The following is a 24,087-nucleotide window of genomic DNA, read 5'->3' on the forward strand; positions in this document are numbered from 1 at the left end:
AATGATTACGTTAACTTTTTTAGAAAAAAAGAATTAATAAGTTATAGTGTTAATAAAATAATAACAATAAAAAATATCACTTATACATATTAATTTGGTTAATACTTAAAATATTCATTTAATGAATTTAAAAATTAATGCAAATATGTAATTAAAATGTCTTTGAGTCAACAATTGCGTCTATATTGTTGTGTGTTATTGTTATCAAACAAGAGAATAAGAACGTTTAATTTATTAACATTTAATTAAACGTTTTATTATGATTCAATGATTAGTTATTAAAATGAAGAGTTGTTTCTTTAAAAGTATTGTCATGTTTTGTAAATGATAAAATTTTGTTTTTGTTTAAAAATACAAATTTTTAAATAAAACCTCGTTCAAGCAAGTATATTTTTAAAAATTATTTCTACTTAATTTTAAAAACAGCTACATAACATACATATATATCTTTAAGAACGTAATAATCACGTTTTGTAAATATATGTTTATTGAATAATAATAAAATATCAATTTTCGCGTAAATATATAATTACGCACAAAAAAAGTTACTGTTTGTTTTGATAATTTTTGAGGTTAAAAGGTATCAATACAAGAAAATTTTTAAAAATCTTCAGAATTTATAAAAATCATAAAGTCTAATGGTGTGCATGAAAGTAGAACGCTATTATTTAATTAAAGAGAGTGAAAGTTGAAGAAAATTTAAATACCTTTTGGTATAAATCTTGGAGAATTAGAGGGATCGTACATACACAACTAAAAAGGCAGCTGGTGAAACGTCAACAAACTTCAACAACTAAATTATAGTATTATCACTATATCCAGAACAATAACAATATTTCTTTAAATACAACTATACAAAGAATCCGTTACACGACGTTTTGTTTGAACCGCCTTGATCGTGGGTGATTGTGGGAGGAGAGTGATTCTCTCTTGCGTGCTGTCTTCCCAGCTGTTAAATCTAACCTCAAAATTCAAGAGAGTGATTCTGACGTTTCCAGAATGGATTTTTTCTTAGAACATTGACAATCTTTTTTTTAGCAAAGTGAATATTAGGTTCATAATTAGTGTACGAAAATTCATTTAAAATGGGAAATCAACTAGTAGGAATTGCACCAAGTCAAATATTTCCTGTTGAACATTATTTGACAGATCACAGTGATTTGCTGTTTGACATCAGGTATAAATTTATATATCAACAATCACTTTTGTTTATCTTATTTGACAAAAATTCTATAGTAAAAATACTTTTTATTATTTATTTACTTTAAACAATACATTGTTTATTGTGTATACGAATGTAAGATATAATTTTACCATTGTTGACAAATATCTTTAATATAGTGATATCATAAAGACATAATTAATTAATTAATTTTAATATTTTATTTGATACTAATTTTAATTATATTAACTTAAATATGTTAAAAATTCACGCACATTATTTATGTGTAGTATATATTTAATTTATTGGTCTATATATAATTATAAAAAATTGATATATTTCTTTAATTTTAATACAAATGAAAAAATAATATTTTAATAAAAAAAATAATAATTTTCAGTCTGGGAAGCACGAGATTTTTCAAAGTGGCTCGAGCTCGTAGTCAAGAAGGATTAATTGTTGTTAAAGTATTTGCCATTCATGATCCAACTCTGCCTTTGTCTGCTTATAAAGATAAATTAGAGGAAATTAGATCGAAATTAGCTTCCTCTGTTAATTGCTTATCATTCCAGAGGATGGTAGTATGTATAATCTTTATTCAAAAGTTAATTTTATTTATTTCCTAGAATTCACTTTCAAGATTTAATATTTTAAAGACTTTTTTTTAATATTTACATTATTTCATTTATTTTTTAATTTTATCAATTTTTGTATACTTATATATTGTTTAATATATTTTCTAATTTATTGATATTTATAGCTAACAGAAAAAGCTGGATTTATAATGAGGGAATATGTGAAATATTCTCTTTACGATCGGATTAGTACAAGACCTTTCTTATCTAGTATAGAGAAAAAATGGATAACTTTCCAGGTCCTTTATGCTCTCCATCAAGCACACAAAGTAAGTTAATAATATTAAATTTAATATTAAAATATTTTAATTTCGAAAATTTTAAATGATTAGTCATTAAATCAAAAAAATAATTATTAAATAAATGAATTAATATAAAAACTCATAGTTTGGAGTATGTCACGGAGATATTAAATTAGAGAACATAATGATAACAAGTTGGAACTGGGTTTTATTAACTGATTTTGCAAGTTTTAAACCTACATATTTACCAGAAGATAATCCTGCTGATTTTTCATACTTTTTTGACACGTCTAGAAGAAGGTAAGAATTTTATATTTTGTTGAATAACTTTTTACTATGTATGAAAAATATGAAATTAAATTCTGAAATAAGTGTAATTTAATTTAAACGATTAAATTAATATTTAATCGGATTGTTGTTTTAATTAACTAAAATAATAGATAATTATTGTTAATGAATATTATTCGTAATTTCAGAACTTGTTACATAGCACCAGAACGATTTGTTAAAACACTTTCTTCAGAAGCGAGCAATACAACACTTTTACTTCCAGAACAAGAATTAAAAACAGGAGATCTTAATCCAATGATGGATATATTTGCTGCAGGTTGCGCCCTAATAGAACTTTATAACGAAGGTCATCCGCCATTTGATTTTTCTCAGTTATTAGGTGAATATTATTATTTTTTTAAATAATTTTTTATCTAATAAGCTAAAATTTCATTAATATTCTAGTTTTTACATTTTTTTTAATTACGTTTTATTTATTTTTTAAAGCATATCGTAGCGGTGAATATTCAGCGAATAAACATCTCGATAAAATTGAAGATATCGGAGTTAAGGAACTTTTGGCCTCAATGATAGAAAAGAATCCCACAAAAAGAAAAAGTGCAGAAATTTATCTTTCACAAGCACGTGGTAATATATTTCCCGAATATTTTTACTCATTTTTACAATCGTACATGTTAATATTTTCCGCTGCACCAATTCTCTCGCCTGATGAAAAAATTATTAGACTTAAAAAAGACATTGAATATATCATTAACATATTAAAGACTGAGGAGGAGGAAAAAAATGTTGAAATTAAAAGAGAAATGAAAAATGAAGCCAAAAAGGATGATGATCAAAATAGTAATATAGTAGTGATGGATAGTGACAGTGATCATCAGAATTTAGAGATAAACGACGAGTCTAAATCTTATCTTGATTCAAAATTAGAGAACCAAAGAAGCATTGAGGGTGAAAATTGTTTAAATGAAGAAGAATTGGAAGGGGAAAATGAAAAATTAAAAGATTCAAGTAATTACATGGAAAATTTGGAAGGATTAGTTATTGTTACACAACTTGTAACTTCGTGCATTAGAGGTTTACATCATTCACAATCAAAATTACAAAGTTTAGAAATATTATTGGAACTTGCAAAAAATACATCGGATGAGACTATTTTAGATCGGATCTTGCCTTATATTGTAAGTTTTTAATAATAATATTTTTAATTAAAATTATGTTCTAATTTTTTTTATCCAGTATTGTAAACTAACAAAAGTATTTTAAAAATATAAATTATAATATAAATTTAACAAAATAATAAAATTTCAATGAGGTTAAATATACGATCTAATTTTTTTTATATAGTTTCAATTGGTGCATGATCCAGCGTCGAGAGTACGAGTTTCGGCAATTCACACATTAACAAAATGCCTGTATCTTGTTAAATCAATTCCCCCCTCGGACGTAAATATATTTCCAGAATATATTTTACCAGGTTTGGCTCATCTCACACAGGATGAAGCAGTGATTGTGAGGGCTGCTTATGCCGAAAATATTGCACACTTGGCACATATTGCTTTGCGATATTTAGAAAATTCACATGTTTCAAATTTAGGAAATAAGGAAGGTCCCAGGCCGAGTTACGACAGTGAACTACAAACCTTACACGAAATGGTAACGAAAATTTTAAACCTTTCTATTTTAAAATTTATTTTTTATTCAATTTAATCAAATTTCTTTTAACATTAAAAAAAATTCCTATAATTTAAATAATATTTGTTAATAATAATTTAATCTATGTATTTTCAAAACAATTAAGTTAAAAATTTTATTTTCTGTTTTGAGAAAATAATTTTGTAAATTAATTGATGAACGATTTTTAATTTATGATTAAATTATTCAAATATACAAAATAATCTTATTTATTTAGGTTCAGCAATCTGTGTCAATGTTGTTAACGGACCCACAAAATTTGGTGAAACAAACATTGATGGAAAATGGAATCAATAAACTGTGCGTTTTCTTTGGTAAACAAAAAGCGAATGATGTTTTACTTAGTCATGTTATAACTTTTCTCAATGACAAAGAAGACAAACAATTGCGAGGATCATTTTTTGAATGTATTGTGGGTGTTGCTGCTTATGTTGGATGGCACAGTAGTCCAATTTTAATGCCTCTCCTTCAGCAAGGATTAACTGATCCCGAAGAATTTGTCACTAGAAAAGCTATTAATGCAATGGCCACTCTTACCGAACTTGGACTTCTTCATAAATCGGCGCTCTATTCACTTTTGTCGGAAACTGTCATTTATTTGGTAGATAATTTGCTTAAATTTCTATTTACATTCAGTAATTAAAATTTCTTTAAAATTTCTTTAATTTTATGGAGATTTTTAAAAATTAAATTTACTAAAATTTTTTTAATTAATTTAGAAATAAATAAGTAATTTTAATTCTTTAGGAGAGACATTGTTTTTATTTTTAAATTTTTTCTCTCCAGGTACATCCAAATCTTTGGATAAGGCATGCGACTGTAGGATTTATTTCCGCTGCAGCCAGAACGTTAAATATCGTTGATGTTCAATGTAAAGTGCAAACAATAATTATGCCGTATTTAAAACATCCTATTATTCAAATTGAAAAAGAAATTTTACTTTTGGAAGCATTGGTTGGTCCCATTCCGCGAGTTGTTTATGACTCAATAATCAAATACAACGATGTAGAAGAATTGTTTAGAACTTTTGAACAAAGACAAATTGCAAGAGCAAAAGCAATCACCGGAATTGTTCCTCATTACAATGACATGAGTAATTCCTTGCGAAATGTAAGTTATTATAATTTTTATTTTACAAATATTTATACAGAAAATAAAGTAAATAAGTCAAAATTTTATTTACTTGCGTTACTATGTTTGGTTGTTGTTTTAGCTTTTCAGGCGCTTAAGTTCAGAACACATGACAGAAACAGTTGAGGATCAACTAATTGTTATGAAACCTCATTTAATAAAAATCAACAAATATCGCAATTTAATGGAGGCGAAACAAGGAGTTTCGAAATTGGTTGACGGAAAAATTGAACTTAATATTATGAAAGGAAAAATAAGTCCTCATACCGTTATTCTTTATCCTGACACAAAAGGCGATTTAGGATTGTCGTCATTTAAAAAAATCGATCGCAAAACTACGGACAATTCTGCTTCCTATGCATCAATGAATCAAGAATGGCGAACAATGTTTTCAACACAAGACAGTGTTCAGGTATTGATAATTATAAGAATATTTCATGATTGACGATATTGAATTTTCGAATTAATTTATTTTTTTTAATTGCAGCACACAATTGTGAAGATTCCGGAAATGACTGGAAGTACAGGTAGTCCCAGTCAAAGTATTCATGGAGGTGATATTCATTTATCACCACAACATAGTTTAGCGGACATAAACAGTATAAATGATCATTCGCTACATGAACGATCTTACATTCAATGTGAGTGTTTTTTTATCTGGTAAATTTTTTAAATGTAATTATCACTTACAAAATGATTTGATAATTTTTTGTGTATAATAATGGATTTTTTGTAAGTGATGAATGTTTTAATTGCAAGCGATAGACTTTTTTTTTACTGCATGACTGAATATTTTTAATCAATGCAATAGTTGCAACGCTTTATGGTTTCGCAGACAGGTGCGCTCCTTGTAGATTGGAATTGAGACAACTCACCTATAGAAAACAAGAGCAGTATGCTGCAGCCCTAAGAGCGCAACATTGGGCAGATAATATTGCCTGGCAAAATGGTAACGAGAGAAAACGATTAAAAAGTTTTTAAATATGTGACGCTCCACGAGAAAAGGGACCTAACGTGCTTTTGACTTAAGGTTCATTCACTGTGTCATTGCACGGTAAAAGCGAACCTTAAGTCAAAAGCACGTTAGGTCCCTTTTCTCGTGGAGCGTCACATATATTTTCATTAAGAAAGAAATTTTTGAATTTCGGAAAAGAAAAATCTTTTTTATTTTTTTTTACTTTTCAATTCTTTTATTGGATTTTACACGGAGAGAAATCTGGTGCGATTTACGCATGAGCATGTCCTTAGGAATATAGTAACAGACGCTTTCAAGCAAAAATCCTAAGTGAGCGAGGTATTATTGTATGAGTCTCACCTGATATTCAGATGGAATCTTATGGTTTTTGCTTGGAAGTGTCCATGCTATATTCCTTTGGACTTGCTCATGCGCAAATCGCAGCAGATTTCTCTCCGTGTATATATAATTTAATTAATTTTTTTAGTTTTTAAATTAAGAGTTTTTTAATTAAAATAAATTTTTTTTTTTTAATTTAAAATAAAACAAATATATGCATATTACAAGGTTCAAGATTACTTCCTAATGGATGGAGACCACGAGGAGCTCTTGTGGCGCATCTTCACGAACATAGAGCGGCGATAAATCGACTGGTTTCAATACCGGACACGAGTTTATTTGGAAGTAGTGCGGCTGATGGATGTGTGAGAATTTGGGATACAAGCAAAATGGAAGGAAGAAATATAGTCAATCGATCCAGGTAAATATTTTTATATTATTTAATAAAAAATTAAAACGATCATCATAAAAATAAAATTCAATTTAGAAAAATATTCAAATTTCTAAATTAAAAAAGAAAAAATAAATGGACTAATGGATTTTTTTTTTTACTTTAGGCAAACTTACATTCATCGAGGTGGTCCTTTAGTTGGATTAACAGTTTGCGAACAAGGACAATCTTTAGCGAGTTCAGCTACTCAATCGGGAACTGTTTTTGTTCTTCGAATTGAGCCGAATTCAAATAAAATGTCTGTTACTCATTCTCGTCAATTGGACCTTCAGGTAAATTGATTTTTCCTCGAAAATGATGAATAAATCAGATATTTAATAAATAAAAATAAATAGAAAAGAAAAATGGAAATAAATATAGAAGGAAGAGGAAAAGGGATAAATAAACTAAATAATATAGTGAAAATAAAAATTTTTGTTGGGACGATTTTAGGAGGAAGGCTGCGCTGTTGATATTCAATATTTGGATTCTGGTTCACAATCGGTTCTCGTTTATGCTTCTCTTTACGGTTCTCTTGTCGGATGGGATTTGCGATGTCCGGGAACTGTTTGGAAATTGGAAAACGATTTAAAGCACGGTGTAATAACGTCCTTTTGTGTGAACAATTATCAACAATGGCTTACACTTGGAACAAGTTCAGGAGTTCACATTTGTTGGGATTTGAGGTTTCAACTTCCAATCAGTAGTATAAAACATCCTATAGGTGAATAATTTTCTAATAATTATTATTTTAATTTAAAGAAAAGAAAATAATGAAAAAAAAATTATAAATTTCATTTTTAGGCGCAAGAGTTAGAAAAGTCATAACTCATCCAACAGAACATTCTTGGATTATTTCGGCCGTTCAAGGACACAATGAAATATCAATGTGGAATTTGGAGACTGGTTTTCGACAAATGGTTCTTTGGGCTTCGAGTGCACCACCTTTAAGCCATTCTCCAGGTGGTCACAATGTTTGTGCTATGCATTCGGGATCTATAGATCGATCAGGATTTTTATTAGCCAGCGGCACTGATATGAGATTAAGATATTGGAACCTTAATAATCCCAGTGAATCATACGTTGCTTTGCCAGCTGCGAATGATGTTATACCTCCAAATTCATTAGCTTATGAGTAAGAGATAGCTTTCTGATTTTTTCAATTTCAATAATTTTGTCTTTTCCCTCCTTTCATTAATTGTAATTTTTTGTTTTTCATTTTTAAATTTATCTTTATTTTATTAATTAATAAATCATTTTTGACTCAAAACTTTTTCTAATAAAATAAATTAATTAATTAATTTAATACAAATTTACAACAGGCAGAGATTAATAGACGGAACAAACGTAGTGCAAGAAGTGTTGGCAGGAGGACTTCCGACTTTACCTTCATCAGGCGGAAGTGGAATGAGAGGAAGAGGCACGGAAGAAGGAGGTCAAGGTCCAGAGACACCACCATCAGGTCATCACGATACAATTTCTGCAGTTGCCATGTCAAACACTTGTATTCTCACTGGCAGTACTGATGGACTTATTCAAGTTTGGAAGTGATTTTTTTATTATTTCAATAATATTTTCTTTCTTGACTCTTTTAGAAAGAATACTTACAACGTAACTGAATGTATGTATTCATTATTTATTTCTATATTCATCGACTGTAAATTCAAGCACTCGAAAGTCTTCCGAAAGATATACGTATGACTTTTAAGTGCTGAACATCAAAAATGCTGTGATTATTTATGAATTGTAAATAATAATAATAATAATAGTATACCTAAGATTATTGACATAATTGAACAAGCAAATTTTCAGGGGAGAATTTGCAAAGCAATAATTTTTCTTTTTATCATTTAGAATCAATATTAATTGCTATTTATGAATATAAACTGAGTTTATAATAATATTAACAAATTTTAAAAGTTGAATATTTTATGAGAACAAACATCATTAAGATCTTTACCATCAAATTTTTCGTACGAATTACGAATTTAAAATCTTTAGATATTTTCATTAGATTCTATAAAAAACATTTTTTGTACAGAATTCTGTAAAAACTTCTAATAATTTTTTTTAATAGATTAATTTAAAAAATTATTTAACAGTACAAATTCTTTAATAGATTTCCGAATAGGTAAGGAGATTTTAAAGACCTTTTTAAGTAGTTTCTTTAATGATTCTCAAATAGATGCTTTAAATAAGTATTATAAATTCTTAATAAAAATCTTATAATAGAGAATCTAGATAAAACGATCTTATTGGTGATGTTGGAGTATATTTATAAATATAATAATTGTTTGTATTTATTTTTTCGTTATTCAACGATAATTGGACTGAAAGAATGTTTTCTTTACAAGATTGTTTCAAAAGTTACATTTTAATCATGAATTTAATTCCTCTAACTAATTTTGTTAGGACATCATTGCTTTACATTTTCCTTTTTTTTTTTTACTAGCGTGTAAATAATCATTGGTAGATCGTAGAATCATTGCACGAGAGTATATATAATTACACACATTTATGTAAATTCATTTACATTGAAAGAACTGTCACATGACGACTGATAATAATATACTCAAGATTGAGAACAGTAAATAATTACATTCTGTACAAAATTGTTACAATAAATAATTATTTTTCAAAAAAAAAAGTTTTTTTTTTATTTCAACTATCACAAGGTCTAGAAGTTTTTATAAAAAATTATTTTTAATAATAGGACAAAAACATATTTAAAAAAAAAATTATACAATAAAAAATATAAATCTTATTCTATATTATTAATAGGTGAATAATGATTACAACTGAATAACAAGAAATAGAATTTAATAAAAAAAAATTAATATTACAAAAGCTCGAAATTTTTAATTTTATAAAATATTCGATACTTAAAAATTATTTTCCCTACCAGGGACAAACTGGTGCTGCAGGATATGGAACTCGACCTGGATATGCAAAACCATCGGGATTAATTGTTCGACAAATTTCTTTCCAACGTTCACCGCCACTTTTACCCTGTCGATGTCTTCCTTCACTTCTGTAATATGGTTCTCCAAACAATAAATCAAGCCAAGGTGCACTCAAACCGCCAACAATCAAGAGTAAAAAGACAAAAATTGTCTTCATTTTACGTCACAGTAATCACAAAGGGACGTTTTCAACTACCAGCAATCTTTTATTAGTCTTCGAAAAGTTTAATGAAGACTTTTATTGAAACTCGTTAATTTTTTCTCAACATCCATTGTGGAAATGCTGGAAAAAATTGTATGTAATTAAATTAATAATCCGAAGGGAAAAAAATTTAGTAATTAGAAGAAAAACCAAAAGAAAAGGAAGAAATTAAAAAAATATTTTAATTAACATTTATAAAATAGAGAGAAAGAAATTTTTAAAAAAATTGATATTTCCAACATAGATAAAAAGAGAAAAAAATAAACATAAAGAAAAAAAACAAAATAAAAATAAAAAAAAATTGAAGAAAAAATAAATACAAACAGATAAAATCGAAGAAAATAATTAGAAAAAAAATGTTAAAATAAATTGCAAAATGAAGATAAAAAAAAATTGATGAAAAATTAACAATTATTATTTTATAAAAATAATGATTAAAAATTTAAAAAATGATACAAATTAAATTAACAAAAAACCTAAAGTTAAATTGACAAAAAAATATGTTAATGAATTAAAGAAATTAAGAAAAAATTTTAAACAGTACGGATTTGATCACCTCACTTTACTGAATCAAATATGTATCAATGAATCGCCTCGCACGTGGAACTAAAAGTAGAACTCGTAAGATGAGAGTATAATATCACGGACAAGAAATCATTAAAGTTTGCGTGCAAGTTTACTCTTGTCTTGTTAAATAAAGGACGTTACATCATTGAGCATTTACTACGTCATTATACTATTTCATATTTTGAATTGTTTTTGTCCTTTCCAACTTCACACTTTCTGAACACCAAACCCGCAGTATTTGCAAAATTTATTACTTTCTTCACGGTCCAATGATTAAATTCACGGCTCGCTTCGTTGATAATTACTGGTAAAACGAGATAAAATGTTTCATTAGAATATTTCTCTAGGATGATATTTATCTTAATCAAAAAATGTCTCCTAAAAATTCTAAAACTATTCGAAAACATAAAGTATAATATTTATTAGACATAGTACTTGTCTTTGGACTTCAAACATGATAATGAAAAATATAATAAATAAAAATATGAAATATTATACGAAAGGTATTAAAAAAGAAAAAATAGAAAAAGAATAACAGTAAAAAGTAAAATATAATAACAGACAAAGAAGAATAAAAATAAAATAAATTTCTTTGATCTACAAGGAAATGATTTAATTAGTAATTTGATTGTAAGTTGGTTTCCTTGAAATCGAAGGAAGATCACTTTTTTCAAGGTTTAAATTTATTTTCCAATCTCTTCCTGATCAAGGTAGCAAAAATATTTAAATATTTTATTTTAATAATAATAATATAAAAATTTATAATTATATTTATCAAAATTTATTTATCACAAAGAAAAATGATTAAAATGCACTAACTGTGGAAAAGCGATGTTATTATAGTTTTATTTTTTTGAAATTTGAAAGTAAAAAAGTTATCGTACGATTTCAAGGCGACTATATGTAATACAATTAACAAACGCACACTACTCTTGGAATGAAGAGATGCTGGATGTTCTCTGCTGTTTTATAGAACCTCCCTTCCCTACTGAGAAAAATGATATGGGTAAATGGTTGATTATTTTTGGGGTGTGCACGTGCAAACTCAATATAAATGAATATTTCATTACTACATGCTGCTTTTTATAGACTAACTTAAAATAAAAACGTGACAAAAAAAGTGATAAGTTTTAAATGCAAAAGCAATTCGCGAAAATGAGATGCTCTATAAGGAAATCGTTCAATTCGTCAATATATTTTGAATCATTTTCGTTCGTATACGAAAATTATAATTAATTTGTCCAAATCTTCATTGGATTCTGTTTGTACTAATAAAGTTGTCAGATAGTAAAAATTTTAATTAATTCCTTTTTAATCATTGTATTTATTAATTTAAAGTCATTATTAAAAATGGAAGAACAATTTTTGAGAAATTAATTTAATTACAATTTATTTTTAAATTTAAATCGAATATAATGAAGTATTAGAATTAATAAAAAAAATTAATGAAAGATTTTTTAAATTATATGGCAAATTAGTAGGATTTCTCTTCCCCCTTCAATTGGTAAAGAATTTTTATTTTAGTCATTTGATATGCGTACAATATTAATATTTTAATTAAATATCTTTGTACTTTAATGTCCGCGTAAAAAGGAGCAAATTTAGTATTAAGAGAGAAATCTAGTTTGAATTGACATGTGGTTTTCAATTGAGTTAGGCAAGAGCTTCTGATGTATTACCTTTATATTTCACAATTTGTAATTTAACATTTCTAATTGCAATTTAAAAGGAATTTTATTCCAATTTAATTGTGGGAACCAAATGGATGTTTAATTTTATAGAGATTTAAAATTTATTCAATGCAAATTGGTTTGATAAATAATTTTTTTAAATTTAATTTTTGATTTTGTAAGCCGATTGATTACTGTAAATAAGTAAATAAATCGGTAATTAAAAAATATTAATTAATGATTTATTATTGTACATATTTTTGTTTGAAAAAAAAAATTTTTTTTTTTTACTATTTTTGACAGTTTCTTTTCCTTGAGGAAGGATATTAACTGCGAATGAGTTAACAGTAACATTGAACTTGAAAAGTGACTCGGGAAGACCCGTCACAGACTAATGCGCACGTAGATCTAATTTATAATTATTTATACACATCTCACGATTTCATGATTCACGTGTGTTCACGTTTTGTTCACGTTCATTGGTCTCTTTTGTTTTAATTTTCTTTGTCTAATGAACCAACGATACTTTACATAATATATTACATTAATTCATTATTCTAAATCCAAATTTAAACTTTTTTTTATTTTTCTTTTTTTTGCATATTCGTTTGTTTCTAATTCTAATTTAATTTAGAAAAAATGAAATCTTTTTTCTAAAAATCTATTTTTATTGTGAAATTTTTTTTTTCTTCTTTTTGAGTTGTAAAAAATGTTTTGAGAATTATTATTTTATATTCTAGATTCTTAAAATTATAAATAATTGAAAATTATTATTTATTTTATAATTCAAAGTCAATTAAAATAGGTATAAATAATTTTTTTCGACACAATTTTCATTTTTTCATCAGGATCGTTTTTTGAAGCGAAAGAAATTTTTTTTCCGAGAATAATCTAAAGGATTATATCAAAGGATAATATTCCTTTGAATTGTGATTTTCTTTTTTTCGAAAAAAAGAACTGGATTTAAAACATCAAAGAGATTGAGAATGAAGCATGTCACGGTCAAGCTCTGGTTCAACTTACTGATCTTGGTTTGAGCTGAAATTAGTTTCAGACATAAAATTCTATAGGCGAATTAGCACAGTAAATGAGTATGGAGAGCGATCAAAGACAAGCTGGGAGCTAAATTTGTTTAGCACACATTTACAAATCCGTACATTATTACATCATTTCCCTTTTACCGTAATAGTCGTTCTCTTTGGCTTTTCTTATATGTGTATAAATGTATTCTATTAATAGTATTGGAACCAGAGAAAGTTCAAGTTAACATCATCATGAGAGATGCAAGTAAATTTGCGGAAATCTTTATTATGATAATAATTGCCACGCACTCCAATGACGATGAAGAAGAAATATTGTTATTGTTATACTTTATTAGAGGTCAATTCAGCAAAAGATAATTCGCAAAACATCCAGAGATGATAAGCAATTTCGGTCAGGGTCGTAAAGTAAACTTGTTGTTTATAAAGGAAACAAATAAAAAATCGTAAAGAAATTAAACTTTTACATGTTGTTTGATAGTAATTTTTACTGTCAATACCTTCTGTGCGAAAAACAATTAATTTTATTTATAAACCAATAGAATTGGATTAATCTCAAGTTTCGAAAATCTCTTTGTAAATTTGGTGTTAAATTAATTTAATAAGTGAATATTTTGTTACTTTATTTATTAATTACATTTTATTCTACCTTATTCCTTTTTTTATTGTTCTTCTTTTTTCACTTTTTATTCTTTTTTAACATTTTTCATTATTTTTCTTCTTCGTCTTTGTAGTATTATTATTACTTTTATTTATTTATTCAAATTTCATTGCATTTTTGAATATTTTATTTCTGTTTATCTTCGTTTTCTGAATATTCCGTTGTAAAATAAGTTTTTAAAAAAATTATTGAATATCCAATGTGGAAGAACCTGGAAAACCTAAATTTAAAAATTAACTAACCAAATCAATTTAATTAAATTAAATTTTTTTTAAATAAAGTAAAATTAAAATTTTTGTCCAAATATAGTCGTAGGATTATTTAATAGATTGTTGAATAATAAAAAATTGATGAAATTGTTCCAAAAAAATAATTAAATATCTTTTACGAAGAAAAAAATGAGGAACTCATTCTCAATCAAATATAGCACTTTGAATTTTGCTGAGATAACAAATTCTTTTTTTTTATATAACAGACGTCATTCTGAAAATTGCTTCGAAGTAAGTTGACTATTTGAAATGCAAGTACAATGCTCAGGACATGAATGAGATATTAAGATCAGAGAATGACAAACACAAACGTGCGCCGAGCAGGAGCTTTGTTCTTCTAAACAAAGGAGTAAGCAAGTTTCAGAGAAGTTTATTTTATAATTATAACGACACGATCACACCCAATAAAAAAAGTGTTCATTCTCTTCTTTAAATAACAACAATTTTTTTTTTATTAATTATTCATATTCAATTTTCAAATCATAATTAAAAGTATTTTCATCGTATTAAAAAAATTTGTTGTCAATATTTTTACTCTCTATTTTTATGAATTTTTTAAAAATGGAAAATGTTTCTACCATATTTTTTATTTCTATTAAAAATGAAATAAACTTTTTCCAAGTTCGAGAATGTAAATTAGTCTCGTTAAATACAACTACTGTAATAATAAATTATTTTTACGAAATAGACATCAATTTCATAAAATATTAATATTCTTTTCATGAACGATAGCATTTGTAATTGAATTCTCATTTTTTATGAAAGAAAATTTAACTATATAAATAGAGGAATAAAAATATCATCAATGATAAATAGAATTTTTATTGTATAGAGTAAAAACATTTTTGTTAGCAAAAGTATTATTGGAAAGTAAAGAAATTTTATTTGAAAAACTAATAAATTTTAAAAAATGCAGTTCATTCATTTATTTATGGTTTAAATTGAAAATTTTATAATCAAATTAAAAAATTTTAATTAATTTTAAAGCAAAATTAATAAAATTAATAAAAAATTAATAGGCCACTTTAATTAATTTAAAATTGTTAATTTTACTGAAAATTTTCAGTTAATAAACAAATAATTACAAAATTCGAATAAAAACATTATATTCGACTTCCATTTAAATGGCATAAACATTATGTCGGAAATTGACTGAGAAACATTTTGTTAGAATTTAATTTGACTGCATTTGCAGGAAATATCTATATTCAGAATTTGATCTTAAATTTCGTAGTAAAAGCCACCTGGCCAATTATCTAAATATTTTGATCAGTCTTCATGATGTTGCGCTCCTTGGCCGGTAAGCAAGGGTCTTCATGCTCTACATTCGTCAGTTCCTCTTTGTACGTGATTGAGGAAGTATTGAAATTGTGCTCCATCACATCTTTTTTCAGTTTTTGAAAAAAAAATTTTTTTCAATTACAAATAAATTTACATAAATTAATAACTCAAATGTAAGATGGTCGAAAAATTCAAATAAGAAAACAACACAAAAAAGAACCTCGTAATCTCAAGTGTCTTACAAATATATCAAAAAATCTCTGACAATAATTAAAAACTGAAAAAAAAGTTACAGAAGAACATCGGAAAAAAAGTTTCAATGTTATACAAAAAAGTTTACAGTTATAAAAAAAAAGTTAAATATTTTCTAAGAAAAGTGAAAAAATTATAAAAGGAAAACTAAAATTATAAAAAAAAAATTAAAACTGCCTAAAAAGTTAAAATTTTATAAACAGAAATTATAAAAGAAAGTTATGTTTTAAAACGAAAGGAAAAAAATACAAATAACACTTTAACATCTCACTGGAATAAATAGTAAGATATTTTATAAATTAATCAAACTAAAAACAATAATAAAAGTTGATACAAATATTTTCTTGTCCAAATTTCGTTTTTCAATTTTCCTGTTTTGTTAATTGTAATTCGAATAATATTTCTAAAAACAAAGAAAAATTCGTAAAATTCTTTTTGTAAAAGGTTCAAATGCAACTTTTATTATTAACAATAATTTTATATTAATGTTCAAGTTTTCGACATTTTTTTTTCTACCACGCAATCATGAAAATTATAATAACTTTCTAATGCTGCGTTTTCATTTTACTGAATTAAAACAATTAATTATAGAAGCTTTTTTATTGATTTGCACTGCTTAAAAAAAAGCTTTAGCTTCATTTATCATGATTAGAAATTTAGATCACCCTGCTATTCCAAACAATAATTATAATTTATTATAATTAATAATAATAATAATAATAATTTATAATTATATTTTTTGATTAGAAAAAAAATTTTACAACAGATGCAAATCATTATTTTAAATGAATCCTTAATATTACTTGAATTTATTCGAATAAAGATTTAAATGTCGGAAATCGAAAGTGTTGAAGATCCCAATGATTTGGAGCACAAACATTTTAGTTTTACCCGGAAAATGAAAAACAGCATTTCAAAAGTTAAGCAGAGCATAAAGAAGATAGCTGGTACGTTTCATTTCACCCCCGTGCGATGAGTTTAAAAAAAATTTCGAAATGAAAAAAATTAGAAAATATTTATAACCTTCCCTGAGAATTATTTCTCATAGATTAGTTGATAGTGATTCATTTAATATAAATAATAAATTTTGACGTTTTTAATATTACTTTTTTTTTAATTTTTCAAAAAGATATTTTTTTATTCTTATTTTTAATTGAAATTTTTTTGTTGATTACTTTATTAAATGTTTTATTGTTTTAAAAAAATAATGTTTACGTTTTTATGAAAATAAAAGTATTTTTCTCAATTTTATCTCTCACTGTTGCTAAATTCTATCATAGAGGAAATGCAAGACGAGGTGCAACAACCAACACATATAATTCCTGAACGTTTAGAGCACTTGGAATATCAAACTGGATTTTCTAGACACGAAATACGTAAATTTTATCGTGCATTTAAACAACATTGTCCCGGTGGTGTGGTGACAACAAATAATCTCAGGCCAGTTTATGCAAAATTATTTCCCTTGGGTGATCCCCGAAAATATGCTCAAATTGTATTTAATACATTTGATGAAAATAAAGATGGAATAATTACGTTCAGCGATTTACTCAATGGAATAGCGTCAATAGTGAAAGGTGACACTGATAAAAAGCTCTCGTGGATTTTCAGGTAAAAAAAAAATTATATTTTAGACAATAAATAATTAATATATTTAAGATAATAAAAATTACTCTCTAATTCCAAAAATTCACACCCAATTGAAAATAAATTGACAAGTTTCCTAATTGAAATTACCTCACAAAATTAAAAAAGATATATAGAAATAAAAAATTCAATTATTTATTGTAAAATAAATTTACTGTGTATTGTATTTTAAATAAATTTACAACAGTAATTTTATTTATCAATAAAAAAAGAGAATGATATTCTCAGTAAATACACTTACGATTGTTAATTAGATTGTACGATTTAAATGGTGATGGACACATAACACGTAACGAGATGATGTCTATTGTAAGTGCCATTTATGAAGTTGTGGAAAACACCCGATCGATTGAGCGCGCTGTTGACAGGCATGTAAATCGCATTTTCGAAAAAATGGATCTTGACAAAGATGGAGTCATATCCAGAGAAGAATTCATAACCAGCTGTAAAAATGTACATATATAATTAATTGTCTACTAATATTAATCTAAATGAAGAATTTAAATTACTAAAATTTTCGTGACTCTTCATTTGCAGGATCAATTAATTTGCAACCAATTAACGATATTTGACGACATATGGTGGTAATAGAGCGCTAATTACATTTCGTGAAAAAATCAAATACACATTTAGCTATTAAAATAAAATAGTTAGTTACTAAAGTTAAATAAATAAAAGTTAATTAATTGGTCAAAAGTGAAATTAACTTAACAATATTTTTTAAATTAATTAACTAAATATAGTAATTAAATGTATACTTATTAAATGTAAATAAAAGTTTATATATATGTTTAAGAAATTGGTTTTAATTAAAACTAAAAATAATCAATATTAAAATAAAATCTCACCTAAGTCTTTTTTGTAAAATGTATCCAACACAGGCGAGAAAAAATGCAAAAGCAAGGGCCAATAAAATTTTATCTGTAATTTCTCGTCGACCATATTTTCCTAAAAGTTTTCCAGACTGAACAATTACTTGTCTCTGATCGACTAATTCTCTTTCGGTGCCAGTGACTTTTTCCGAAGAAGTAACTAAAAATTTTAAATTTAAGAAAATTATTAAATTTCCATTATTAAAAAAACAAACAAATTATGTATTAAGTTAGAAATAAAATAAAATAAAATTAATTTTAAATATACTCAGGGATTCCAGAGTATCGGCGCTTCTCTGAGTCGTTTCAGCCAGTTGTCTCGAAATACTTGAAAGTTTATCAGTCACTTGAGAAGAGGTGTCGACGAGAGATTTTTTATCTCTTCTTTTTCGTAAAAAATCCTGTTGTTCCTCTGACGATGCTAATAAATCGTCCCTTGACATTTTATCGATTACACATGAACTAATGACATTCGCTTTTCTAAAAGCTTTCATTGTCGTTGACATTTGTGCTCGATGATTTTCTATTTCCACGAGTAATTCCGATTTTTTCTTCTCATTGATTTCTAATTCTGTGGCATTGACAAGCCTATCAATACTAGATCTCAAAGAGGCAATTTTCCCTCTTCCCTCAGCGTTCAATTCGTTTAGAAATTCTAGAGGTCCTGTACATTGCTGTATATCCTTCATAGTTATAAAAAATTTAATTAATTCATAAATTATTTAACATTAAATTAAAAACTTCATTTTTGTTTTTATATTTACTCTATCCTTATTTCAAAATTTATTGTTATTTAACAAAATTTATAAAAAAAATACAGTTAAAAAATATATTTAGTTGGAAATTAAATGCATAGAAAATACAACATATGAAATAAATTCTGCTAAGATGAGTGAAGCATTTCTGTATGAAAAAAATTAATTAGAATTAAAAAAAGTCTTTTTACTACTCTTTTATAATATATTTTTTATTATTCGTAGTTAATAGAAATTTTCATTGTAAATTTTTAAATGTTTTGAATTCGTAAAACTTAGGTTAGAAATACAACTCTGCAGTAAAAAAATATTTACACTCGTTTAAATATTACCTGAATTAAAGCTGTCACTTCTAAATGATTTTTGACAATTTCCTGTCGAATAGTTTCAATTTCATAATTATCCGTATTCATTTTTATACTTAAAAAAATATGTTTAACTTTTATGCAAACGTCACATGTCAAAATTTTATCATAAACACTTAAATTCTGTAAGGTTAGGTTAGTAAATACGATCATCAGCTGATCGTATAACCACGAACATGGAGGATATAGTTTTCTGAAAAATTTCTGTAAGCAAAAAATGTTTTATATTATTGTTATTAATTTATTATACAATTAGATTGGTATTTTTATAATTATAATATTGTACATTATCTAAACTTATTATTATTATTTTTTAAAAATTAATATTGAAATATTTACAGGTTAGACTTATACCGGTTCCATGGATCTTTTCATTTTAATAAAAGCTCTAAATAAATGTTTCAAGATATATGAGAAAACTCTAATTTTAAAATTATAATCACTTCATCGTCTTCATCATATATTTTATTCAAGATGTCATTAAGTACGTCTTTTGTGAAAACAACAATTATTGCATTAGGTGTAAGTGTTAGTTTAACTCAACTTGTTTCAAAGTTTATTGTGCCAGAATGGATAAGAAATTACTCTAATTGTTATAAGGATGCTATAGATAGTCTTCATGATCATCAGGAAGCAGTAAAATTACTTGGAGAACCAATAAAAGAGAACTTCATTAAGTTTAATGGTTCAAAAGATAATGGTGCAACTAAAAAATTTGTTTGGTATACAGTGCCTGTAGAAGGTTCAAAATCAAGTGGAAAATTGCGTTATTGGGTAACTAGAAATACCAAAGGAGGAATGCATTTCACAGTTGCAAGAATTGAACTTGCAGTTGATGATTTGCCTGATAAAATCCTGCTAATTAAACAAAGTGATGTACTAAAATAGTATGTATTTTCTAAATATTTTGCAACATTTGTTTCAATTGTATATATACAATATGTATAAAAGACCTTGTTCAGTTTATAAAAAAGTAAAACAAATAATTTGCTGTTTTTAATTTATGACGCTAAAATTTAAATCCTATTACTCAACAAAAATTCTTAACAATTTGATAAATAAAATTTAAAACAAAAAATGTAATTGTTGGGGAAAATTAATTTTAAACAATGTAATTAAAGAGAATTATAATAATTGAAAAAGTTTGAAAACATTTTTAATGTTTAATGAACTTCATTTATTACATTAAATGACATAAGTTAATTATATTACAATTGTCTATGGTACAACACACGGTAAGTTCCTTCGTGTTTCGTATATTTTTTATTAATAATAAAAAAAAATCGATTTGTATTTTTACTACATTTTCTTCGGTAGAACGAATACAATAATTACAATAAATAAAATGACATTGTCATTGACACTGTATATGTATTTTATCCATCAAAGTCAATTTGAAAAAAAAAACATTTTATTCCTGATCGAATTTCGTATTCTTGTCAAATTTTTTAAAATCATTTTGTTCAATTGAAAAGAAAAAAAGTTTTTTCCCTTTCAAATTGACTTTGATAAAAGTATTAGAATTTTTCTAATACCTGACGAGGAACATCCTAGGTTGTCCTACAGATTGGTTATAATCTCTTTGAAAAAACTTTGTCTTCAAAATTATTTATTGAAGACTATGAATTACAGCACTTGTGAATTCAGTCGTTGAACTTTGACCTCCTAAATCTTTCGTGCGCACTTTTCCATCGTTTAATACACGATTTAATGCGTCTTTAATCTTCTCCGCGTAACGTTTCAAATTTACATGATTAAGAAGTTTCACCGAACACAAAATCATTGCCGTTGGATTTGCAACATTTTTGCCCACAGCTTCTGAATATGTGTGCCTCGCTCCCTTAAAACGAAAAAAGGAAATTTATTAAAATAATAGAAACTTTTTTTTAAAAAAAATTAGACGAATAATCAGTTAGTGTAAATTTTTTTTACCGGTTCAAAAACTACGCATTCTGCACTGTAACTAGCACCAGCAACAACTCCAGCACCACCAACTAATCCTGATGCCAAATTATCGACAATATTTCCATATAAATTTGGCATCACCATCACATCAAATTGATGTGGATTAGAGACCATTTGCATTGTACAATTGTCAACAATCATAGGCTCAAATTTAATTCTGTTCTTGAAAAGAAGAACCAAGTATTAGAAGAATGATAAAAATGGTAATTCAATGAAAAAAAAGTAATTATAATAAATAACAAAACTAATTTAAAAATTATTTTATATAAATAATAAATTTTTAACGTTAAAAATAAATCAGAAAAATGCATTTTACCTAGGATACAACTTGGCTATTTCCTGACATGATCTTAAAAATAGTCCATCACCTAATTTCATTATATTAGCTTTGTGAACGCATGTAACCTTTTTGCGATGAGTTTTAACAGCAAAGTCAAATGCAAACTTTGCGATCCTTTGGCTTTTGGTTGCGGTGACAATTTTTAAACATTCAACAACACCATTTACTGACTCATGTTCCAAAGCGGAATATTCACCTTCTGTTTGTTCACGAATAATTACACAGTCTACATTATTGTGACGAGATTTCACTCCTGGCAGAGATTTTACGTGCACTACATTTGAATACAAATCCAGACTTTTTCGCAATTTCATGTTCAATGTTTGTAATTCTCCTGTTGAGGAATGATCCGGAGTTGCTAAAATTCCCTAAAGACAACAAACAAAACAAAAATATTTCTTTAAATTAATTTTGTAAATTTTATATCATTTAAATGTTTACAATAATCTTAATTTGACTAAAAAATGTTTACCTTCAAACAAACTCCATTTCGGGCAATACTATTTGAAACTTGTTCTAACGGAGCACTTAATGTGGGATTAACTTCGGACAAAAAATACGGTTCAAATTCAACTGGAACATCTGCAGCTTGAAAAATATTTTGAACGGCTACCACCAATTCTGGTCCTACGCCATCTCCGGGGATTAAGGTGCATTTCGTCTTTCCCTGTCGCTCTACAGTCTAAGAAAAAATAAAAATTTCACATTAAAATAATTCAAGAGCTTCTTTTACAATAAAAATAAACAAAAAACAAATTATTTGAAAATAATAATAAAAAAAAAATCATAGATAATAATATAAATAATAAATTATAAAAATAATATGTAAAAAATAATTTTAAAAAAATTATAAAATAACACACAAAAAAAATGAAAAGAATAATAAATCATAAACATAATAAATAAAAATTACAAAAATTATAGACATAATAAAAAAAATTACATAAAAACAATAAATAAAAATCATAAAAATAAAACAAACAAAAAAATGCGTCAAATGTGAAAATTTGCAGTAATTGTTTTTCATTTTATTCTTTTTTTTGTGATTCTATTCGAATTGAGCCGAAATAAAAATTTTAATAAATTTCACACATTATTCATCTCTGTGAAATTATTTAATTAAGCCAATATTTGTTTTTTCAAAAAAATTTAGAATAGAAAAAAGAATGTCGGTTTACTGCCAACTTCTGTAAATGAACATACAGTTTCTGAAGTACCAACCGGCTCGTTGAAACAAACGGAGCCTACATGAAAGGTTCTTGAAGATCCCTTTTGAGTTGCCTGAAAAATACAATTGCCATTTAAATATAACTTTATTTTTGATATATAAAAAATAAATTAAATTTTAACAACAAAATTAGGTTATATTTTACAGCGTATATTTATATATGCGTTAACACATAAGATTTATTCAAGCATTTATTCTTTATTTTGCGATAATTTTTAAGCCTAATTTTTATTATCACTGTTAGTCATATAGCAAATGAAAAAAAAACATTTCACATTGCTCAATCAACTGATTAGTTAACTAAGGTACTACATATCAGTCGTTCAGTGTCAAATAAACTTATAGACTAATATAAAAATGATACTTCTCTTATGTCACGATATACTGGAACTTCAATAATATATTAAAAATAATAATATTAATTCATATAATTTTATGTAAATTTAATTCGTGTGTTTGAAATGCCCTTGTAAAAAAAGTCTCATACAAAGGCACTGACTTCTCAAAATTGTCGACATCACTTTTGAGACAATTGTAATTTTATCCACCCGTGTGTTAATTAATTCTTGATAATGAAAAGCGTTGAAAATTGTTGCGAATACTTGTAGTTAATAATTTTTTAATACATTTCTCACCTGGGAAAATACCCTGCAGACGTTCCTTAGTAAAGCCATTTTCCACGACGGATTGGAGCAGTCGACGTCTAATGAATTTAATTTCAGGAACGTAACATGTAATGTAATACCAAACTTCTTTTTCTTTTTGAAAATAATAACTTTCAACGTTTATTGACATTTTGTTAACATAACCTCACTTTTCAACGCACGAATAAATCACTTCCTGTCAAAACAATTGTTTTATATTTGTTATAAAAAGTATTTTTCAGGTATTTTATGCATGTCAAAATATGTGTGTATAAAACAATTTTATAAACACGATACTGCCATAATCGTGTGTTTTCGATCATTTTCGCTAAAGTAATGCTCGCCAAGTGTTGAGTACAAAAGTAACTATTAAACGCGCGCATCTATTTCTAATGTAAAATATTTTTTATTTTGTTTTTCTTTGCTTTCTCTGCCTTTTGTTATTAAAAAATGAAAAAAAGACAATCATGTTGTTATGACAGTAATTAA

At 26.1% G+C, this 24,087-nt stretch overlaps 5 protein-coding genes across 12 annotated transcripts; 3 read left to right on the top strand and 2 right to left on the bottom strand.

The window, feature by feature from the left end:
* Positions 1 to 1,028: 1,028 nt before the first annotated feature.
* LOC127279464 (phosphoinositide 3-kinase regulatory subunit 4) lies at positions 1,029 to 9,522 on the top strand. Of its 2 annotated transcripts, none has more exons than XM_051301816.1 (17): positions 1,029 to 1,177; positions 1,563 to 1,743; positions 1,923 to 2,066; positions 2,185 to 2,339; positions 2,516 to 2,709; positions 2,817 to 3,508; positions 3,675 to 3,983; positions 4,240 to 4,623; positions 4,809 to 5,132; positions 5,236 to 5,565; positions 5,641 to 5,794; positions 5,965 to 6,102; positions 6,676 to 6,868; positions 7,005 to 7,170; positions 7,331 to 7,601; positions 7,682 to 8,012; positions 8,200 to 9,522. In XM_051301816.1, the coding sequence occupies exons 1-17, from the start codon at positions 1,086 to 1,088 to the stop codon at positions 8,426 to 8,428; spliced, it is 4,287 nt and encodes a 1,428-aa protein (XP_051157773.1). In that variant the 5' UTR covers positions 1,029 to 1,085; the 3' UTR covers positions 8,429 to 9,522. The 2 variants fall into 2 exon arrangements, with proteins under 2 accessions (XP_051157773.1, XP_051157774.1); XM_051301817.1 differs by having other exon boundaries at positions 5,989 to 6,102.
* A 158-nt stretch (positions 9,523 to 9,680) lies between these two features.
* LOC127279469 (vesicle transport protein SEC20) lies at positions 9,681 to 19,531 on the bottom strand. 3 transcript variants are annotated; one of them, XR_007842643.1, is made up of 6 exons: positions 19,389 to 19,531; positions 18,570 to 18,984; positions 18,278 to 18,461; positions 17,671 to 17,872; positions 10,604 to 10,913; positions 9,681 to 10,123 (listed from the first exon to the last, which is right to left on the bottom strand). XR_007842643.1 is itself a non-coding variant. In XM_051301835.1 (4 exons), the coding sequence occupies exons 1-4, from the start codon at positions 19,467 to 19,469 to the stop codon at positions 17,863 to 17,865; spliced, it is 690 nt and encodes a 229-aa protein (XP_051157792.1). In that variant the 5' UTR covers positions 19,470 to 19,531; the 3' UTR covers positions 17,406 to 17,862. The 3 variants fall into 3 exon arrangements, 1 of the variants encoding a protein (XP_051157792.1); XR_007842642.1 differs by having other exon boundaries at positions 10,599 to 10,913; XM_051301835.1 differs by lacking the exons at positions 9,681 to 10,123; positions 10,604 to 10,913 and having other exon boundaries at positions 17,406 to 17,872.
* LOC127279471 (Kv channel-interacting protein 2-like) lies at positions 14,302 to 18,259 on the top strand. 4 transcript variants are annotated; one of them, XM_051301836.1, is made up of 5 exons: positions 15,640 to 16,064; positions 16,530 to 16,729; positions 17,063 to 17,393; positions 17,684 to 17,882; positions 17,967 to 18,259. In XM_051301836.1, exons 2-5 carry the CDS (start codon positions 16,612 to 16,614, stop codon positions 18,015 to 18,017), a joined length of 699 nt encoding a protein of 232 aa, XP_051157793.1. In that variant the 5' UTR covers positions 15,640 to 16,064; positions 16,530 to 16,611; the 3' UTR covers positions 18,018 to 18,259. The 4 variants fall into 4 exon arrangements, with proteins under 4 accessions (XP_051157796.1, XP_051157793.1, XP_051157794.1 ...); XM_051301837.1 differs by having other exon boundaries at positions 16,606 to 16,729; XM_051301839.1 differs by lacking the exons at positions 15,640 to 16,064; positions 16,530 to 16,729 and adding an exon at positions 14,302 to 14,598.
* LOC127279472 (uncharacterized) lies at positions 19,490 to 20,407 on the top strand. The gene is made up of 2 exons (XM_051301841.1): positions 19,490 to 19,627; positions 19,763 to 20,407. The coding sequence occupies exon 2, from the start codon at positions 19,896 to 19,898 to the stop codon at positions 20,307 to 20,309; it is 414 nt and encodes a 137-aa protein (XP_051157798.1). The 5' UTR covers positions 19,490 to 19,627; positions 19,763 to 19,895; the 3' UTR covers positions 20,310 to 20,407.
* Positions 20,408 to 20,570: 163 nt separating this feature from the next.
* On the bottom strand, positions 20,571 to 23,826 carry LOC127279340 (isocitrate dehydrogenase [NAD] subunit beta, mitochondrial). 2 transcript variants are annotated; one of them, XM_051301641.1, is made up of 6 exons: positions 23,590 to 23,826; positions 22,948 to 23,007; positions 22,199 to 22,408; positions 21,703 to 22,094; positions 21,354 to 21,543; positions 20,571 to 21,261 (listed from the first exon to the last, which is right to left on the bottom strand). In XM_051301641.1, exons 1-6 carry the CDS (start codon positions 23,626 to 23,628, stop codon positions 21,031 to 21,033), a joined length of 1,122 nt encoding a protein of 373 aa, XP_051157598.1. In that variant the 5' UTR covers positions 23,629 to 23,826; the 3' UTR covers positions 20,571 to 21,030. The 2 variants fall into 2 exon arrangements, with proteins under 2 accessions (XP_051157598.1, XP_051157597.1); XM_051301640.1 differs by having other exon boundaries at positions 22,930 to 23,007; positions 23,590 to 23,822.
* Positions 23,827 to 24,087: the final 261 nt, after the last annotated feature.

This window comes from Leptopilina boulardi, unplaced genomic scaffold (genome assembly GCF_019393585.1).
Source record: "Leptopilina boulardi isolate dan_hultmark-lab unplaced genomic scaffold, ZJU_Lbou_2.1 LbouV2_216, whole genome shotgun sequence".
Classification (NCBI taxonomy): domain Eukaryota; kingdom Metazoa; phylum Arthropoda; class Insecta; order Hymenoptera; family Figitidae; genus Leptopilina; species Leptopilina boulardi.

Bases quoted from the DNA above. Each gene is read 5' to 3' on its own strand.
- LOC127279464 (XM_051301816.1), top strand. From the start codon at position 1,086: ATGGGAAATCAACTAGTAGGAATTGCACCAAGTCAAATATTTCCTGTT. The intron at 5,566-5,640 runs GTATTGATAATT...TTTTAATTGCAG, and splicing joins CAACACAAGACAGTGTTCAG to CACACAATTGTGAAGATTCC. The intron at 7,602-7,681 runs GTGAATAATTTT...TTTCATTTTTAG, and splicing joins TAGTATAAAACATCCTATAG to GCGCAAGAGTTAGAAAAGTC.
- LOC127279469 (XM_051301835.1), bottom strand. From the start codon at position 19,469: ATGAATACGGATAATTATGAAATTGAAACTATTCGACAGGAAATTGTC. The intron at 18,985-19,388 runs GTAATATTTAAA...ATAACTATGAAG, and splicing joins AAGTGACAGCTTTAATTCAG to GATATACAGCAATGTACAGG. The intron at 18,462-18,569 runs GTATATTTAAAA...TAAAATTTTTAG, and splicing joins CGATACTCTGGAATCCCTGA to TTACTTCTTCGGAAAAAGTC.
- LOC127279471 (XM_051301836.1), top strand. From the start codon at position 16,612: ATGTCGGAAATCGAAAGTGTTGAAGATCCCAATGATTTGGAGCACAAA. The intron at 16,730-17,062 runs GTACGTTTCATT...ATTCTATCATAG, and splicing joins GAGCATAAAGAAGATAGCTG to AGGAAATGCAAGACGAGGTG. The intron at 17,394-17,683 runs GTAAAAAAAAAA...ATTGTTAATTAG, and splicing joins AAGCTCTCGTGGATTTTCAG to ATTGTACGATTTAAATGGTG.
- LOC127279472 (XM_051301841.1), top strand. From the start codon at position 19,896: ATGTCATTAAGTACGTCTTTTGTGAAAACAACAATTATTGCATTAGGT.
- LOC127279340 (XM_051301640.1), bottom strand. From the start codon at position 23,628: ATGGCTTTACTAAGGAACGTCTGCAGGGTATTTTCCCAG. The intron at 22,409-22,929 runs GTATGTTCATTT...ATTTTTTCTTAG, and splicing joins CGGTTGGTACTTCAGAAACT to ACTGTAGAGCGACAGGGAAA. The intron at 22,095-22,198 runs GTAAACATTTTT...TGTTGTCTTTAG, and splicing joins GAAATGGAGTTTGTTTGAAG to GGAATTTTAGCAACTCCGGA.